Source organism: Nylanderia fulva, unplaced genomic scaffold (assembly GCF_048542155.1).
Source record: "Nylanderia fulva isolate GAGA-0341 unplaced genomic scaffold, ASM4854215v1 Scaffold13, whole genome shotgun sequence".
NCBI classification, from domain to species: Eukaryota; Metazoa; Arthropoda; class Insecta; order Hymenoptera; family Formicidae; genus Nylanderia; species Nylanderia fulva.
The window spans coordinates 871,391-891,509 of NW_028189518.1; the positions used below are offsets into that span (position 1 = coordinate 871,391).

Sequence of the window (20,119 nt, forward strand, 5' to 3'; positions counted from 1 at the left end):
GATCAATGAATTAAATCAAGAAAGTAAACTCTCAGCATTTCTAAATCTAACTTTTCCACCTGTTGAAAGTGTACTTTACAGTTTTACACCATTTTATTCTTGTAAAAAAATTATTATACGAAAAGAATGAAATTCCCCCATGAAACTCTACTAATACTTTCGCATATATATGTATACAATATACATATAATTTTCCGCGGCGATTCTCGATAAACATCTCGTCTTTTTAACTCGCGTCGAAGACATTCGACCTGAAAAGAAATCAGGCAGAGATATTTGGCTGTACGTGGTGGACATGCGTGACTCGCGGTACATACGTTGTATAGGCGAGCACACAGACTCCGGATACTTTCACTCGGCAAGTAGTCGGTATCACCGGTTGCCAGCAATGGATCGGAGGTCAGTGCACCGGTGACCACGTACGGTCCACGCAGTCGTATCGGCGCGAAACGACCGCGAAAACACACACACACATGCCGATGATATTCCGAAGGTGGACGACGCTCGCCGGCGCAGAGGACGATTACAAATCCATTTAGCTTCATTCGAAACTCGATATCATTAAGATCTGTTCGCATGTTCGTGTGTATGTTAAAATCACGCCGAGTCATACACGCCAGATTTACCGAGAGAGTCGAGTCACCTCTCTCGATTCGCCGCTTTCTACGCGACGGAGATACGCGACTTATGTAAGGGAAATTAGATCGAGATTGGTCCGGCAGGCGCGAACGCGAGAGGCTGTCGATCGAGAAATGAAACTTGCAATCGTTGTTCTCGTGTCGTGAAATGCGTAACACGACTACGTGTCCGATTAATGATATTCATCTCGATCGTAGATACGTAGCACGTTTGTAACCGGTCGATCAACATTTTGCTGTCATTTTTTTCGTTTCTTATTAAGAGTATCGCGCGCTTCCTGTTTTTAATTATTATACTGCTTCTCATTTATTTTACACCTGCGTCAAACAATCTTTAACATTTTGTTGCGCATTATTATATTCACATTCTAGTGTTAATGCAGTTATATTTGCACCCTCTTATTAATTAGTTAATTAATAAATTTAATAAAATATAAATCCTGAGAGACTTTTCAAACTTATAAAGAAAAGAAAGTGAATCAAATTATTATAGAGATATAAAACATATTTATTATTTTATAAATGCATAATAAATAAAGCGTAAAGAAGGGTAGATTATCTGAGTTTCCTTTAAAATTCTAATTTCGCACGAGCGAGAGATAAGCAATTTTATACATTATTATCTAGTCACGCAACAATCTTGAGGACTTGCTACTGTGAGTAAGATGTAACGAGTACGAGTATACAAGTAGTAACAACGAAAAACAATTGATTATGACGTAGTGATTGGTAATGGAGCGAAGCAACGGTGACAATGACGTTGCGTACACGCGTGCGATTGCATCGCTCCGTTAGACAAACGCGGAACGGAAGTGCATCAACAGACAAGCGTACTGCTTACCGTTGAGTAACAAAGTGACAGCAGTAGAGTTACATAGAGACCGCGGTGTAGCGCCTACGGAAGGTACGATGACCTCTCTGCGGAAGTCTTGTTCATGTTGATTCTCCACATTGGCTAAAGGTGAACACTTCGGTCGTGCTTGTTGAGCAGCAATTAACAGCGTTTGCGATGATACGCGCTTCAGATTTGTATCAAATCGGTGGTAAAGTGTCGAACGACGTGGCATCGCTCTTAGTTCGATCAATAATTTTCAATCGATCGTTTCTCGAATGCGATTCTGCCAATTTCAATCTTCAATCTATTTAATCGGGATTATTACATTAATCGCAATTATATTTCATAGAGATTAATTCTCGTATCTTCTGATTACAAATTTCTTGAAGAATTTTAGAGATTGATCGAATTTTTTGTTCATTTCTTTCATCTCTTAATGTGTGTATTAAGTTATCAAAAATTTATTGCATAATATTTAAGGTTTCATAGTAATTATATCTTTATTCTGTTTTATCACATTAAATTTTATTTTATATATGTATCATGCATGTATTTACTATTTATCATATTTATGTGAAAGATTAATGATTAATTTTGATTGATATAACTTCGATCAATCGTTTGGTGATTATTTTCTTTAAATCATTGGTGTACAATCAATCATTTGGGTAACAAACTTTGCTGACTTTACAGTTTTATGAGGTAGAGAAAAGCGAATTGATTGTAATACCGATCCACTTATGCGATCATTTTCTTCCACAGGCGTTACGTATGTTTTCCTTGAGAAAATACCCAGGTAACGCGTCTCGATCATGCGTGTGAATGGTTACGGTTTCTAAATTGACTCGAATCGCGCGCAAACCGCACGTGCGTTAATAAAGAAGAGGCGTCGACGATGTCTGAAAGGAAGCGCGAGCCCCGTTATCTCCGGAATGCTAATTCCTATAGGAACGGCACATGCAAGGAAGATAATATCGTCTCTACTCCCTTAATTCTACTTCGAGTTCCGACTGCTCCGTCGAGGATCTTCATGACCTTTTTCTTCTTCTTCTCTTTATTCATTCCACCCTCCTTTTTTATTCGCGCGTTGTATAGGTCAGGAATGATCTCGCATAAAATACCAATTATACTTTTCATCGGATTTTATATTGAAAGCTTTGTTATCGTTACAAGAGATTATTGCTAGAACAGGGACTGTAAAAAGTCAATAAAATTATATTCCTCTTCGAATTTTTTTTGCATGGAATATTTTTAGTACAAGTATAGGTATTCGTTGTACGATATAAATATAATTATATTTTTAGAAATATATATATTTTTATAAAATTTCGCGATTATTCATTAAAAGATGTATTCTGCTTTCTTAGGGTCTATTAAGAGAATTTTAAATAAATATTAGATACAATTTATTAAATATGTGAAATAAAAATAATATCTAACAGTATCGAGCATCAATATATATTTTAAGTTTGCCATAAATAAAAAAAATAAAAATCGCGAAACTTCATTAAATATTGTTTTTCATTAGATGTGTATATATAAGTTATTATATTTCTTGAGTATAAATGTTGAGTGTGATATTTTATCATTGATTGATATTAAATTACGTTAGATATTTGCTGGAAATATTTATAATAATAACGGAGAAATTACGATTTCAGCAATTTACTCTTAGGTAAAATTTTCAATCAACAATTTTATGTAAATATTTTTAGTTGAAAGTCAGTGAATACGATATTACCATATTTAGATTTTAATTTAGAAGATTGATTTGATTTGAAAGCGGTGCCAGTCTATATAAAACCTAGTATCTAATAGTGCGTGGTGTATACCTTGTCAGCATCGAGAGGTCATAGATGAAAAAAATTCTAGTCATCCGCTTTCCCTCATCCAGCGATTAAGAAAGTCCACATCTCGTGTTTTCTCCGTAGTACTAAGTACGTACGTAGTGTGAGAAAATACCAATCGCTCTTACCGTCACGATATATTCAAGGCTGATAAACGGCAATTTTATTATGATTAATGCACGTCATTTATTGCTGAAGATCGACAATTATTTTTTTGTAATTTATTTATGTAGCTGATCATTTATAATTCTTACATCTTAGGTGGTCTAACAATAAGTAGCACACTTGAGAAGGAAAGATTAAGTATAGACTGACATGAGCTATTTAAGAAACTCTTGAGTGTGTTATTTGTTATAAAAATTCTTAACAATTGTATAGATATTTTATAAATATTTAATCTCAAGAAATATTTATCAAAATTATTTTATTGAGAGAACTTAATATTTTTCTGACATATTCTATTAAATATGTTATTACTAACGTGAAATTCCAGTTCCACTTCCAATGATTACTAGTGTTGCAAGTGACAAATCGTCGCTACGTTTCAACTTGTAAAATAATTTTGATGCCATTAAAATTTTCTTCAGACTTCACGGTTCTTACGAGGCGCTCAAGTACGGCACATTACTGGATGGTTTGTCCGATCTCACGGGTGGTATTACCGAAAGCATCGCGATTCGTCAGGATCCCACAGCCTGCGGACGAGCATTGTCGAAACTTCTGGACATGACGTCTCTCATCACGTGTACAGTAAATAATAATCAACAGCAACAGGTAGAAGACGTTTCAAATATGGAGCACAGGTTCTTCTCAACACTTTGCTCACGCGCGTACTTTTATCGTAGATACGTGCCAGCACGGAGAAGCTCGCTAATGGCATACAAATGGGAATCAATTATAGATTGTATGCTATTGAAAGGGTTAGTATATCGACGATAGTCGTATTCTTCAACGGCATAAATTATAGAAATACAAGCGATAATAAAAGAAAGTTAAGAAAAGTATGTATATTGATCCTGATGCTGTATAGGTAGAGACATTCGGAGGGGAAGCTGTGCAATTAGTAAAATTGAGGAATCCTCTTGGACCTGGTGGAGAATATGTTGGTGCCTGGGCGAGAGGTGGCTTGGAATGGGACGAAGTACCTGTAATGGAAAGGGAACGATTAGCTGTAAGAAATATGGCTGAAGGAGAATTTTGGTAAATAAGCGAAAAATTGTAATTTATATTGCAAATTATATGATATCAAAAAAATTAATTACAGTTATAAGATATAAAGAATTTGTATGCGTCATCTTTTATTTTAGATATATATATATATACATTGCAGTAATCTTTTTTTTGAAATTAAATATCTCGAATATATGTATAGATTTTTCTAAATTAAATTTTTATGTATATTTTACGGTGTTCAGGATATCATATTCCGATTTCGTTAAGACATTCACTCATCTGGAAGTAGTGCATCTAGATGCTGAAACTTCGAGAGACGAACCATCGTTACACAGCAAACACACTTGGCAAATGAAATTATATCAGGGAAGCTGGAGAAGAGGCGTCACCGCAGGAGGATGTCGAAATAATCAAGGTTTGATTATAATCCTATTTACTTTAAATTGAATTAAATTGTATGTAGGATATTTTATATATAAAATATGTACAATAAAATTGTTGTTTACAGAAACTTTTCATATAAATCCACAATTGCATCTTATTTTAAGTGAGATGGAAGAAGTGATCGTTTCGTTAAATCAACATTCTATTATGGAGCCAAAAGTAAGATAATTTTACTTACCAAAAAACATACGATTAACACGTTCCCTTATCGGATGAACTCATGAAACTTTTGCCGTTTTAAGGTGATCGGCTTCACAGCGTACACGTTGCCGAAGAACAGCACCGAGTCGATAAACAAACAGTTTTTTAAGAAAAACAAGTCCTTAGTTAATTCCCAGTACACGAATAGTCGGCAGGTGAGCCACAGGTGTCAGCTCGAGCAGGGTGGTTATTTGTTGGTGCCTACGACCTTCGAGCCGACTCAAGAAACGAGTTTTACGTTACGAGTCTACAGTAGTAAGCCCCTAAAACTCAAGTAGGTACATGCGCGCATTTACCGATGTCATATACGCGCTCACAAAGGATCGTATGGTCGGTACATTTAATGTATGTGCAACATACATTAACTCATGTAAGCATATGCTATACGACTCTCGTTCACCTTCAATTATGGTTTTAACATCTTCTTTCGACCATATTTCAAAGAATGCATTTAAGTCGTCTCTCCGAGGCATACATTCTTTTGTGAAACGCAATAAATTGAAAATTTTATCCGCGAAAATTTATTCGTTATTCTTGAGTATTTTCGATTAGTGTTTCTTTTTTTCATTTTTATATAATTTTTATGGTATTTAAGTACATATTGCATAAATGTTTTATCGTTAAATATTTTTTTACGATATTTAGAATCTGAAATGCGTAACATTTCGTTCTTTAATTATCGAGTTTAAATCAATTTTACATTTAGAATTAAAGAATGATTGATACAATCTTTTTTATATTTATGTATTATTTTTTTATATTTTAGATTATTAGATACACCACCATCCTTAATGAAATCGGCAATCGTCAAGGCGCCTCCACTGGAAGGCAAGGGTTTCTCTCAATACGAAGCCGTATTTCTGCAGCTTGCCGATGAACATAGAACCGTAAACGCTTTCGAATTGCAGGAACTTCTAGAAGCCTGTTTACCAAATGGTACGCAATTCATCGTTTTTCCATTCTAAGAGATATAGAAAGTTTTATTAAGCAAAATGCACTAAAATCAAATGCTAATCTAAATAAGAGTTTCCCTCTTTAATTTTCAGATTACATCAAAAGTTGTGCCTGTATGGAAGTCTGTCGACAAGTAGTACTAACTATGGATGTATCCTTTCGATAAAAATTTAAATTGAATGAATTTCTTAAAAATTATTCCCAATTTATATCAAACATTTTTCTCAATACTATATAAAACATAAATGTGCAATTTATCTATAAATGTATTTAATAAATATTTGATATTAAAATGTAGTTGTATGCTCAAATAATTGAATAAAATGAGTGTGCAAGTCGAGTATATTTTATCGGAAATTTAGATAAAATTTTGTCTATCCATTCATCATATATTTGAATGTTAAGATACAGAAATAAGAGCAATATTTTTCCTTATAATTTCTATGCCGATAAACAGAGTTCCGGAAGCGGCCGACTAAAGTTCAACGACTTCAAAGATCTAATGTGCAGTTTAAAGTATTGGCAAGCTGCATTTAAGAATCACACGAAGGAAAAGACGGGTATACTCAAAGCGGAGAGACTACGAGATGCACTGTTGGAAGTTGGTACGTAAAAGAAAAAAATGTAATGTACATACACGGTGTTGTGTATGAAGAAAACATTCTATTTTACTTGCTCATGTACAACGAAGACTTCTCTAACTTAGGTTTCCAATTAAACACGGACGTATTATCCATCTTGATTCTTCGATACATGAGGAAAGACGGAACTCTTCGATTCGGCGACTTCGTTTCGGCGATATTACATTTGAGCGACGCATTTGGTACGTTATCAGAAGCTAGATTATCAGAAAATTTTCCAGTTTATTCGCATAATTTATATTAATAAAAATTTTATTCTTACATTTATTTAGGAATTTTCGAGAGCAAAGATCCCTTACAAAATGGAACGATAAAATTAAGTTTATCAGAGGTATATATAAATTTTAAGAAGAATATATAACATTTCCTGTTTCTCTATGCTTATATGTACAAACTAAAAATATATTAAATTGCTTACAGTGGCTGAGATCGTCTCTGATGTGTTGAAATATCAGTCAGCGTAGATCAATGTGTACCTTGTGAATCGTCTGTAAATAACATTCTCTTCATTTCAACATTAGACATAAGTTTTAGCCATATTAACGGTTAGCAATTGTGCCTATCGAATATTTTATATTTTGTATATATTATATATAGAGATATATATAAAATAATATCATTGTTTTTTACATTACCGCATTGATCATCATTTCCTTACGTAATTATTATATTATCAAGGATGTATGATACGTCGTTTTTTTTTGTAAGAGAATATCGCAATTGGCCAATAAAATTAAGTTTATTTTACATAGTTTCTGCATATCTTCCATTTGATGCGCGTATTTAACTTATTCGATAAATTATGCTCTTTCTGATACATAAAATTAAACGTAAGTATAATATAAAATCTTTCCTTTAATTATAAAAATATTAAGAGCATGTTATTCTATCTGGAATTGAGAATTACCGTATTATTCGATAACAAAAATCGCTGAAACATGTTTATATACATACATATATGCTTATTAAATATTTTGGCCACGTGTGTATCGGAGAGAAAGAAATATAGCAAACACACTTACAATAGAAACATTTATTCATATAGAATTCATTCGAGAGATACAACGGAACTTTTGATATCCTATAATTTATCGCCTACCTCCAATGGCGGAGTGAGGTATAATCCGCGCAAGTTGATTAATTCCTTGTGTATATCGAGTCTCCGACTCGAATTTCTCACGCACGATTCCAATTAAGGATTCGTCCTGCGCGAATTATATAATAAGTGCACACGAGACACAGATAGGTGGACGGCGATATGTGAAGATTACCGGGAACGAATTGACGAGAAGAAAAAGAAAACGTCTTTGTCCATGACATTCGTCAATCGTTTCTGGCAATCTCAAACGTCCCGTCGAAGACTTTAGATGATGCTTTGATCAAGAAGACTACCTTCAATGGTAGATCGCAACATATTCGATATAATGCGTCGAAAAAACACGTACGTTCGTATCAATCAAGTAATTATCGACACTTGTCACTGCGAGCAATACATGTCGAATTTCAATGGATCTTGATGATCTAATAAATATCACTCCGAGCGTTGTCTCTCTTCTCATACGAAGCGAAATTTGTGCAAAACTAGAATGGCTCTCACTGTACAAAATACAGAGTAACATCTCGTGATATGTGCAAGTTTAAGTTTAAGACTAGCAGATACGGAATTATATAATTCACATTTATCGGCGATTTTAATCATTTAGGAGTATTGCGGTTTTTTGGTACCTTCATGATTTTCAGAGAGTTGTTGAGATAATGTTGGTAAGCTGATCCTAAAATATATTTATTTTTTTAAATTATATATATATATATTATATTTTTAAAATAAAATAAAATAATTGCAAAAAGGATAAACAAGTTTTACGTATTAATTCTAAATTGTGGAGTCATTTAAGTGACTCGAAAAATAAAATCTAAAAATGTAATCCTATACATAAAAAAAGTTATAACAAGATATTTTAAATATTTTAAAACATTGATAAAATACTCTGACTTTTTTATGTAAAAATATAAATAACATTCTCAAATAATATATTATTTGTGGAACAAAAATAGATTTTAAAAATATCTATACATTATATATAAATATAAATATAAATAAAATCTTGAAAATAAAATATAACATGATTTATTATATTAATAGAGACACACAAACTTTTAAGTTTGAGCTACGATAAATAAAAAGTGTCTATACATATGCAAAAGAAATTTCACAGAGAATTTTGTTAAATTTTATGAAGCTGCTCGTAGAAACACGACGTCGATTCCTTCATCTATAAACACTTCTTCTATAAACACCTTATGGAGTACGTGTTTTCGTCGGTGCAATGAGGGGAAGGAAGACGTTGAAAGGTATACAGCCGGGGTTCATAGTTTCACACACATATTACGATCGTTTCCAAGAGAGGAAGACATCAAAGTTCAGAAAGTTTAGTCGCGATGACGCTTTCTCTTCACGCGAATATTGGATGGCGTTCCGCATACCGTTCAGATATTTACATATGGTCGTGAAGACTCACAGTAGAATAGTAAATATCTTACAGTAAAATAATCAGCGTGTCAACGACTCATTAGTACCGGTGCTGGTACTGAATAGAAAAAAACTGTCTGTGTGTTACAGATAGTTTTACGACGACGAGCATATTATTTTACAATTAATAATTTAATTTATGAATTTCATAGTCGTAGCCGCTATATAATAAAAAAGGCGTGATATAAGTGTGTCGAAATTTATATTTAGTTAAATAATGATTAATATCAAATTAAAAAATTTACCTAATTTTCGTAGATACGAAAAGCTACAAATTTACAATAAACCCTTGCTAATAATTAAAAATATTTGCTGACACAATGTTAATCTCTCTAACAACATCTTATACATCGGCCGCGTGGGAACGCGATATTTCCTTTAAATAAAACATAATCAATATTTGCTCGTCGCCTTCGTAAGACAGGTATCGAGGTAGGTTTATTTTGAGCCTTTGCAAATGTCGACGATGTTTAATTGAGCATCCGCACACGAGGTTCGAAAAACTTTTGCGAGCGTACAGGTCGCAGTGTAATCGAGATAATTGAATTTTCGCTTTGAGCTGGTGCTATCGTGTGCCCCGATTGCGGCCGGAGATAGCACTTGACCGTACCAATCCACGCCAAACACGGCGCGTACACACATAAGATTAATTCGCATGTCGTCGAGTAACCGATCGATCAGATTTCCGTGACCCTCTGCACGGAATTAATATCCAGAGCACAATTGCCGATCGTGTCCGGCGAATCTGAAAGATACTCCTCGGACGGCGTGATTCCAGCTGTTCTCATTTCATCCCTCACACGTTCTACCTGGTGCAACAGTTTCATTTATTAATATTATCGTCATATATATAATATATTTATAATATTAATATTTTATAAAACTATTGTTATTAACGATTTAGATTTATTTAAGAAAATATTGTTTCTCATCTTATTTTTATTGTTAAAGATATTACGGAGTAGAAGAGAGAAATATGATATGTTATGATAAACACATGAGCGCGATGAAAATTTGTTATCATCAGTCTTGCCTTTTGTCAAATATTTATGGAGAACAATTTATGACTATATAACTGTGAAACATGGAGTAATCGTGTAAAGTTGTGAAACGTAGCAGCATGCATTGCTACGACAGAATTATGGCAGTATTAAGGCATGTCAGGACGCCACAGCATGCATATACAACTGTACCTCAGACTTTAATCGACTCTAACCTGTGTGAGAACTCGTAGTAAATTCAAGCCGGCGACTTTCTTTAGATCAAGTACATTCCATTTGCCACTACGGAGAAGTTCGGAAAACAGTTCGGGATATTTCGAAACGTCCTCAAGACCACGAGGGGTTCTATAAAGAAAAAGATTTTTTAATTATATGTTTTTTTAAACAACTTATTAAGTACAAAAGAATACACGATTCAGTTAAAAATTAATCTATAGATCAACTTTCTTCGAAGAACTCTATGATTATCGTAATATGACAATTTAATTCCAGCTTAAATAATTTTCGGAGCACTATTACATGCAAATGATTCGAGGAGATCAGAGATATGGTATTTATTCTGAAATTATTCTCTCATAATTAATTCCACATTTTCGACATACTTGTTGATGCCATCGAAATCCCCGCCGACTCCGATATGGTCCACGCCGATCAGGTTTCTAATGTAGTATATGTGCTCGGCCACGTCCGAGACACTAGCTTGAGGCCCGCATTTCACGAAATAATTGTAAAACGTGACCATCACCAGCCCGCCGTTATCAGCCTGGAAACAAGCACGTGATGGTATAAAGAAGAGCCCGTAATTCCAACGTTCCAGGATTTGAACGTGCTTCGCGCTGCCGCACCGGGAATTTCAAGCCAGACCAGCCCGATGAAAGCCCGTGTAACACCTAATTTTCCGTCGATGCACAGGGAAAGCTGTAACCTGGTTGTGCCTTTGCCCCGGAAACGAAACGAGTACGAAACGACAGAGGAATCGATAGAAAATCGACGAAAAAGGAGACCTCGTTAACATGGTATCGTATTCCATACCATCGACTCGGTGCCGTTAATTTTCGACTTTGATAATTCGCCCCGTAACGAGCCAAGGCAAGCCGCGCGTTTCTTAATGAACTCGACAATAGGGAACGAAATCGTTGCTAGTAAATATTTCATGCTGCTACTCAAACTTTAACGCCGTCGCTTTGGGATAATTACACATTCAAAAAGTTAAAGAGAGAAAAATAGGAACAGCAAAAAGAATTTTTAATTTTATCTTCGTCACGTTGTATCGCCAATCATCATTTAACTCTGCGAATTTTGACGTAAAAAATATTTCCGATGAGTAATTCATCGTTCTCATACAAATATGAATACTATTATTGTATATACAATTTTATATGAAAAATATAAATTGCATTGGAATAATTTTTACATACTTTTTAGTTTCTGAAAGCTATGTCATAGAATTTCGAAGAATTTCTTTTCTATCTTTTTTATAAATTACGCCAGATTATTTAAAAGAAGTAGAAAGAGAATAAAAATAATAAAGAATAAATTTTACAGATTGTAGAAGTATCTGTATATACTTACCAGCTGCTTAAGAATGTCGTCTGGCACATTTCTAGAGGAATTACAAATGGCGAACGCTGAGGAGTGTGAAAAAATGAGCGGCGCTTTACTGACTCTAAGAGCATCTCTCATTGTCGCCCTCGCAGTGTGGCTGAGGTCTATCAGCATTCCAAGCCTATTCATTTCTTGAACTACCGTTTTGCCGAATGTCGTCAGGCCTCCGCCTGGAAGATATATCAAAGTTATTTCGTTCTTTATGTATCTTTTGTGAAATTATATATAAAAAAAGTTGCGACATATATATCTCTCTGATAAATCAGTTAAATAATATTAACACAAAATAATTATCATAATATATTATCTAATCTTTAATTCAATATATAATCATTTCTTCGTTAAGTAGAAAAATATTTTAACACATTTCATGTAAAATAAAAGTTGATATATATATTTCATAAATTAGAAGAGAAATTGGAGAGAAATGTAGAGGAGAGAAATATTTTAGATTTCCACCAAACTTTTGTTTGATATCTCAAGTACTTGCGAGTGTTTATGAGATTAAGTTTGCGAGTTTTAGCTTCGCTAATTCTGAAAAGGATGTTTATTTCAAACTCGCGTCCAATTTACCATCTCCATCGTCGTCTTCTACCGACGAACTTCTCGCCCACGGTGTGTTGCAAGTGTGTGTCAGCGTGAGGTATCGTACACCCAACTGGTAGAGCGTTCTTAAAACGGCTAAACTACTTCCTAGACTATGCCCACCCTCCACTCCAATCAGGGAGGCTATTCTACCTCGCCCGTGAGCCTCCAAAATTTCTAAAAATTAGAAATATGATTGAATAAAGTTGTCGGTCGTACCAAATTATCTTCTATAGAACGGTTGTTTTACGTTCTGTATGTTTCGCCATTACGGCGAACAATACTCACCCCTTGTCGATGCAGCGAACTGCATGTGCTGGGAATATTTTTCTATAAGTCTTTTAATGAGATCTACCTGTTCTAGAGTCAGCTGGACCGCATTAATATGCTGAGATTCGCATGGCACGTAGGCGACCCAAAACTGAAAAAAAAAAACATTTTATGTGACATTACCTAGACTTTTTTTTTTAAGAAAACGACCTAGATTTATTTTTTTGTATTTTTTTTTTTTAAATTGTTATAAATAATTATCAAAAAGAAAATTGTGTCACACAGCATATTTAAAGAGAAGCGGTGAAAACACATTAAGAAAGATGAATAGAGTAGAATAGAGAGTAGAATGCATATATTTCAAAATTTTAAGTATACTATTATTATTATTTAAAGAAAGCGAAAGAACGTTTAATTTTATTTAGAAAGAAAACTAAATAAAAAATAATAATATAATTTATAGAAAAAATAATACCCCATATGTAATTACACACAGTATATTATCGAAATGGCTAAAAATAGTGTCGACAATATTCTGGCGCCAGGAGACGCATTAGATCACTATATATGTATATTATGTCATATATATGTATATGTGTGTATGTGTGCGTATGTGTGGGTATGTGCGAGCATGACACGCGCTTAATGCTCGCATCATTCAGACCTAACGAGCTCTTGAGTGCTCGTATGCGACGATAATCGATGCATTCAATCCGTCACGCTCATAATATTGCCGACACCCGAAACCCATCTCTAGCAGTCATCTCTAGCATAGCTTCCGGGAAATGATCGATAATCCTAAATTGCTTATTACATTGCACAGTGATATAATTCGTTTCTTGAATTACATGCTAATGCTTAATATTAACAAATATTATCAAGTATCTATAATAATATTTTCAATCAAATATTTAAATTAAAGAATTTTCAGTCATTTTCCAATTTTAACTTTTAATAATAATCATCCTTTTTTAAAAATATTAATTTACATTTTTTCATTGTCATTATTAAAAAATATAAGATAACTCTAATTCTTTCTAAAGAAAAATCTATTATAAGCATTTGCTTGAGAGAGTACATTATTAAAGGTCCGAGTATTTTTAGAGAAACTATTGTATTGTAGCTTCATTTGCCTGACGAGTTAATTTTGGACTACATGATTGCTGCAATGTCCAATCGTATTTAGAGTATTTACCTGACCGCCCACCATGCCTTCCCGCAGTCTGACCAGATCGGTTTGACTCCAAGCGCTTTTGCTCCAGGGCTCGATCTGACGCAAGTCCCTGTCAAAGTCGAAGTTCGCCAGTTGATTGTGCAGGAAATTGCGGATGTTCCACGGTAAGTCATTGTGGCCGTCGATCAAAGGCACCTCGGAAAGAACCTGCCGAACGGTGTCCAATCGCTCACGCGGCGATGTCAGAAGCGCGAGCTCCCCATCCGCTGGACGTGGCCCGACTCTACCAACCCAGGTGCCAATCGACAGTATAATCACGCTTACTGTCCATACACCACTCTGGCTACTCTGAAATAAGAAATAAGAAATAAGAATTCATACGTTATTGTTACCTCGAGCTATTAACATGTGTAAGCCTCCACGTCACAATATAACATCTTACTCGATCTAACTACATATTAACAATGGCTGTTATCGAGATTCGCAACCGACCTCCTAACAGAACAATTAGCGAGAGATCTGTTTCGCGACTATTACATATAATGACGTTGTGAGGAATAGAATATATACTAAAAAATGCTTACATTGAAGAATAATTTATTGTTAATTTATACTAATATTTTAATTATTAATTGCGCTGAAGAAGGTTGGAAAAGACAACCGAAACGTACGACGAATTGAACTTAGTTCTGTATAATTTTTAATAATTTATGTTATAAATCGTTTCACAAATATATTTCTAGTATAGAACTTATGTAGATCTTATTGCTTTTTTTATTTGTAGATTAAAATTTTCTAAAGAGCTTTTATAAATTAAAGAAATAAGAAATAATGCGATTAATCTTCAGTGTCTTTGGCTACATTTGCTCAATCAAAACAGAAAAAAATCATTATCCATTAAAATGATTGTGAAATATGCCTCCTCCTTTCATTGATAAAGATATATAGAATAAATATAGAGTATGTATTCATTGATTATGGTAAAAAACCTGATTACTCATATTTATAAAAATCTGTATACATGTATAAATGTTGGAGAGAGATTTAAAAAAAATATTTTTTCTCAAATATTACACCGTTGTAAACGCTGTGTAAAAATGACCTTTTTCTCGAATGTTAGATTATATATACAGCAAATTCTATTATTATTAGAGTTTTTATCAAAGAGACTCATCAGACAATTTGTCAAACAGATTACCCGGCGGAAATATGAACGACTTCAATAATGGCACAAAGCGAGTTAATAAAGTACGGTAAAAGTTTTTTTGATATATGTATTTAATACGGCATTCGCGCGCACGCGAGAGAGAATAACGTATTGTTCCCGTGGGATTACCTCGCGTAATGAAGATAGACCGGGAAAGAGGGAAACAGAGAACATGAAGAGGATTTGGTTGGTCGTACGCAGAGGGTTCCGCGATCCACGTCATTTCCCGCCTTTTCCTATCCTGTGAGAGGCCAAAGATCTCAGAAACGAGTGGTATTTTCACGAAAGGGAGATATATACGGCTTTGATAGAGATTATAAATTATTAAGCCCTGTTCATTCAAGCAATGCCTTGGTGGATGTTTGCCCTGTCGTCGGGATTTGCAATTCACAGAACGAAACAGTGAATTATTTCTCGAGCAAAGTATCAAAGCCCTCTTGCTGTTCACTTTCCAGGATTTGCCCTTTTGCCAGTCAGGCGGGTTCGCAAACACGGAGGAAAATCGTACACACGCGATGGCCGGGGTTTAATCTTCGCCGCGAGTAATCCGCAGGACGAATTGCGGTACGTTACCATGTGTTACAGGATTATATGAAAGAACCATGTAGATGGATCGCATTCCTTTGTCTCGTGTTGTATTCTGTTTGTATTCTGTTTACGAACCTGTCCATCCTAAGGAAAAAACTGTAAATTATTTGGAAAAGTAATTAACGGAATTTCTCTCCAACAATTGATTAACTATCATCGAAAAAATTCACGCGCCATTTGCATCGCGGTGAATTTTTGATCTACAAGATTTTTGCACGTCGTTGGAAAGAAAAGAAAAAGCGAAACATCGATCTCTCTGAACGAAATAATTATCTGTCCAAACGGAGTTAATCTGTGACACGGAGATAACGAATTTTTTACTCATTTTCTCGAATTTCACCGTGGCAGGATTGGATGCCTCGAGACGTAAAGTTGATATTGCACATCACAATCGTAGTGGAAAATGTTTGCTGCAAGAGAGTTGTGAGATTCGTGTACAAGAGGGATTAGCTCAACTCGAGCTCGCTCTAGCCGTGTACAAAAGAACGAAAATTACTTGAGTGCTGAGCAATGTCGTTTAACTGTATCCAATGGCTGACCAAACGGCGACCCGCACTACTCGTTGACCGCGGGAATGCGGTCTGTTCATACTCGGCTGCCCATACACGCCGTTTTCCGCGCCGTCCCAAGCTTCGAGAGAGTCCCGACATTGTTTAAACTTCCGACGGTCTTACGGAAATATTTGCCCAGCGCTAACTTTCGTTGGCAATAATCATTAAGGAATTTGCAGCTCATCGCATTGTATTTTCATAGCACTTCACAATATTATTCGATATGCGCTTTGATATATATACGTTGGTACTTTGTTGTAATTAAACAGAGATAATACTGTTATCAAAAGTTTCAATTATCGAGAATTTTCGCGGAGAAATTGAAACGCAATTTATTTGTGCAATTATAATTTATAACTTCGATCTTTCAAAAATATTATTAAAAAGCTTCTTTGTTACTTTTAAAACTTTTATTTTACGTGTAATATAAAAATTTCTTTTATGCATCGATTGATTATCTACATATATAAAATAATATAACATAATAATATATATATGTAATTTTTTCCGATTCTACTTAAATTTAATGGACCGAATAAAATACTGAAATAATAGATACTCTCTCTATTCTATTATGATATAATCTATCGCATAATAATTAATGAATAGAAAATGATATAATATTACGCCAGCGATATTGTTGAAATTTTACATCTGTCATTTCGAATAATTATACAATACAATTCTATAGGCGATTGATATCGTGATATTAAATCCATTTAGTCGTGTTGCTAACATTACAGTTCTCGTCCGTGTCACGTTTAGCTTTTGATATTTAACGACGAGTCGATAATAATTTCATCCGCAATTGAAATGAATTTTTATAGTTTTTTGTGTGCGAATCCATTTTCTTTTATGGCAATTTAATTCATGTAAATAATTTTGTCGGTTTACTTTTTGAATTAAATCTCTCGCTACAGTTATAGCTCGTGTGTAAAAAAAACATATAAAAAATAAAAGTTTTATTTATAAAAATAACTTTCAGAAGTTTACTAAATTATTAAAAAAATATTAAGATTATTTTTTATTTTTTAATTTTGTAGCGTATATTTCTATTATAACAATACAATGAATATTTAGACAAAAGCGAATATATACGATCAATAATGTAAAATATTTCGCTGATACACCGTTGTTCGTTAAAAATTATTCAAGAAGAATAATTCAGTATTAAAATATCGCTTTAAACATCACTTATATATATCAACTGAGCTTTCATTAAAGAGGTATTTTCATAAAAAAAATACATTTTGCATGCGGACTTACAGTCTATCGTTAATATTCTTGAATATTAATGGAAGCGGAAGTGCAGAAAAGAAGTTGGAAAAAGAGGCCAAAAAGTAGCAGAGAAAAAGCACCCTCAAACTGGCTCGCATCCAAATGCCGACTGTAATAATGGACCACATTAAAAGATGTGGTCGATGCGAGCCACCTGAATGTGTTCAGATAACATGAGCATCGACAGCTATTCGAGGACTTAATTTATAAAATTATTTATTGACTGTGTTACGTTGATGAGCGACGATAGTCGCTAAATTACATGTATTTAAGAAAAATCAATTATATGTATTTAGATAAAATGTTTTAATAATATGTGCATGTTGTGAATATACCTCAGTTTGTAATTATAGAATTCAATAATTGTTATCGTTTATCGCGCGATTATTATCTATTTCTGTTTGGATATTTTAATGAAAATTGTTATATATATATATATAAAGGGAATTGTTAATGTATAACCGCTTTGTCACACATGTATTCCGCTCTATATATTTCATTCTTCCTACATGAATAGATAATTTGATCCTATCTGCCTCATCGAATGAGCGGGGCCGCAAAGGGTTAAATTGGGCGGTCGATTCAATATTCCGCGCTCGTATGCAGCGCTGCGATATTGCCCGTTTCATAATTAACGCGTCAATTTGGCGATTGGCTCCGTTCGCGTATAAAAAGGCGACGTGCCGCAAATGATTTAAGTCGCGATTCGAATTTTAATAATTTTCTTGAACGCGAACGCAAATGTAGAGAGAGAGAGAGAGACTTTTAACTCTCCGATGCATTAACGTTCACGTCAAATTCTCGTAACATACGAGACGATGTAATGAGAGTGCAGTTTGGTTTACGACGAACGTTATTCGCGCGGAAAATGTCGTAGGGAACGTTGCGCATTATGGACGGAGAATTTTGTTACATTCGTTATTCAAATGCCTGAACTGCGTAGCGTAGCATGTAAAGGGGTCATGGGAGACAAACTCGGTTTCGCGGTACTTTTAAGTTTCACCGGGAATATCTACCGCGCACGAAGAAACGAGATAGGGAAAGATAGAGAGAGAGAGAGAGAAAAGCGAGGGAAAAATTACTTTGTAGCTCCGTTTCTTCCCTCTCCAGGGACGTCGTAACGTTTGAAATTGCACGGACTGCCATCGCGGCTTGTGAACTCCAAAAAAAAAAAGATTCTAAAAAAACAATCGGAGAGATTCTCTCTCTCTCTCTCTCTTTCTCGATCTTTCCGCAAGCCCAGCTTTGCCGGAGCCATTTCGCCGGGACTCGCTGCTGGAAAGAAAAATTACTTCGAGATGTTCTTCCAAAGACGTCGTTCCGCTTGAACAGCGGCGTGCATTTTAACGCGTCGGGAATTTATATGGCACGAAGGAAAGAGGAAAATTTGCGAAATTTCTGCCATATGTCTTTCTTTGCGAAATTATGCACGATGTTCACGCGAGATCGAAATTCATTTAACGAAAGTATTCTTAACATAAATTGGATTTTATACGACGCTTAAAAAACAAGACGTATATATATATTTTAGTGGTGCTTGTGCAAGGATCCTTCTCCTTGTGGCATCCTTTGATTTCCTTCAATTTTTTCAATCACGATCTTTCGAGTAGAACTGATGCATGTAAGTGGAAACTTGGAGGTAAATGTGCGAGGGAAAGGCAAGTGAATCGGAAATTCTAGAGTCGCAATTCATGTTACGTGACTGGCCACAATATTTCATCGAAATTTCTCCAGAGATAGGAGCAAGGTGAAGATGGCGACCAATGGTCGAAGAAACGATATATATAGTATATATATGCTCCCGGAGCGTTGAATCTCACCGGTGAGAATCAACGATTAGGCACCAAAACTCTATTAATCATATATAATATATAGAAATATTCACAAAGTGTCATCATTACAAAAACAAATTTTATTTCGTATGGAAATGCGATATTATATCCCATAAATAATATTTATGTTAACTACATATAATATAGAAAATATCGCGCGAGACCATTTTTATTTATTTAAGCTGTTATGTGAATATTTGAACAAGTTTTGAACATTTCATAATTAAGCAACAACGCGAGCGAGAAATGTAAAGGTTGAAAATTCAATAATTTATACACGGTAAATAAATGCGACATCCCGTATAATTTATTTAAGCTGTTACGTGCGTATTTAAACTAAATCTGAAATATATCTAATATTTTTTTTTGTTTCATTCCGCGTTTTGCGTTGTCAAAAATGTCGCCGGTGCATATTTTAAAGCAGTGACGCGTTTTCGCGTCACGGTTGCAATTTTTTGACGCGTCCGAGCGAGAGGTCAATATGATTTGCGACGATCGCGCATTACACGTATGTAAGCAAAACGCGTCAGTGGCAATATTCTCGTCAAAACTATGACACTTGTCACGCGCTGATCTGTCACGCGCAGATATTTTATGATTCCGATATGATAGGAAGAAATGTCAATGCGCGTGTATAACGCCGCGAATAAATTATTTGACGCGTTATCGCGTTATTCGCGATAATACAATGAAGCCGCGTAAGTGGATTTGCGCGAATAACAACATGTATTTTTGTTACGGTGGCGATCTTTAGCCCTCTGGGAA

General features: G+C 34.7%; 2 protein-coding genes across 6 annotated transcripts in view; one reads left to right on the forward strand and one right to left on the reverse strand.

Annotated features, from left to right (window-relative positions):
* CalpC (calpain C) overlaps positions 1–8,158 on the forward strand; it is a 38,815-nt gene extending 30,657 nt beyond the window's left edge. For all 3 annotated transcript variants that reach the window (XM_085479742.1, XM_029304694.2, XM_085479743.1), the window contains 12 exons: positions 3,908–4,094; positions 4,166–4,240; positions 4,351–4,520; positions 4,736–4,908; positions 5,002–5,096; positions 5,180–5,412; positions 5,905–6,074; positions 6,185–6,243; positions 6,550–6,697; positions 6,799–6,915; positions 7,006–7,064; positions 7,154–8,158. In XM_085479742.1, coding sequence (XP_085335868.1) covers positions 3,908–4,094; positions 4,166–4,240; positions 4,351–4,520; positions 4,736–4,908; positions 5,002–5,096; positions 5,180–5,412; positions 5,905–6,074; positions 6,185–6,243; positions 6,550–6,697; positions 6,799–6,915; positions 7,006–7,064; positions 7,154–7,180 — 1,513 coding nt within the window. In that variant the 3' untranslated portion in view covers positions 7,181–8,158. The remainder of the gene's footprint in view (positions 1–3,907; positions 4,095–4,165; positions 4,241–4,350; positions 4,521–4,735; positions 4,909–5,001; positions 5,097–5,179; positions 5,413–5,904; positions 6,075–6,184; positions 6,244–6,549; positions 6,698–6,798; positions 6,916–7,005; positions 7,065–7,153) is intronic.
* LOC114932572 (dipeptidase 1) overlaps positions 7,752–20,119 on the reverse strand; it is a 105,338-nt gene continuing 92,970 nt past the window's right edge. For 2 of the 3 annotated variants that reach the window (XM_029304845.2, XM_029304846.2), the window contains 7 exons: positions 13,920–14,246; positions 12,743–12,875; positions 12,443–12,631; positions 11,837–12,039; positions 10,867–11,027; positions 10,480–10,609; positions 7,752–10,072 (listed from right to left, as the gene is read on the reverse strand). In XM_029304845.2, the coding sequence (XP_029160678.1) occupies positions 9,941–10,072; positions 10,480–10,609; positions 10,867–11,027; positions 11,837–12,039; positions 12,443–12,631; positions 12,743–12,875; positions 13,920–14,246 (1,275 nt within the window). In that variant the 3' untranslated portion in view covers positions 7,752–9,940. The remainder of the gene's footprint in view (positions 10,073–10,479; positions 10,610–10,866; positions 11,028–11,836; positions 12,040–12,442; positions 12,632–12,742; positions 12,876–13,919; positions 14,247–20,119) is intronic. The other variant, XM_085479744.1, reaches the window with a different exon arrangement.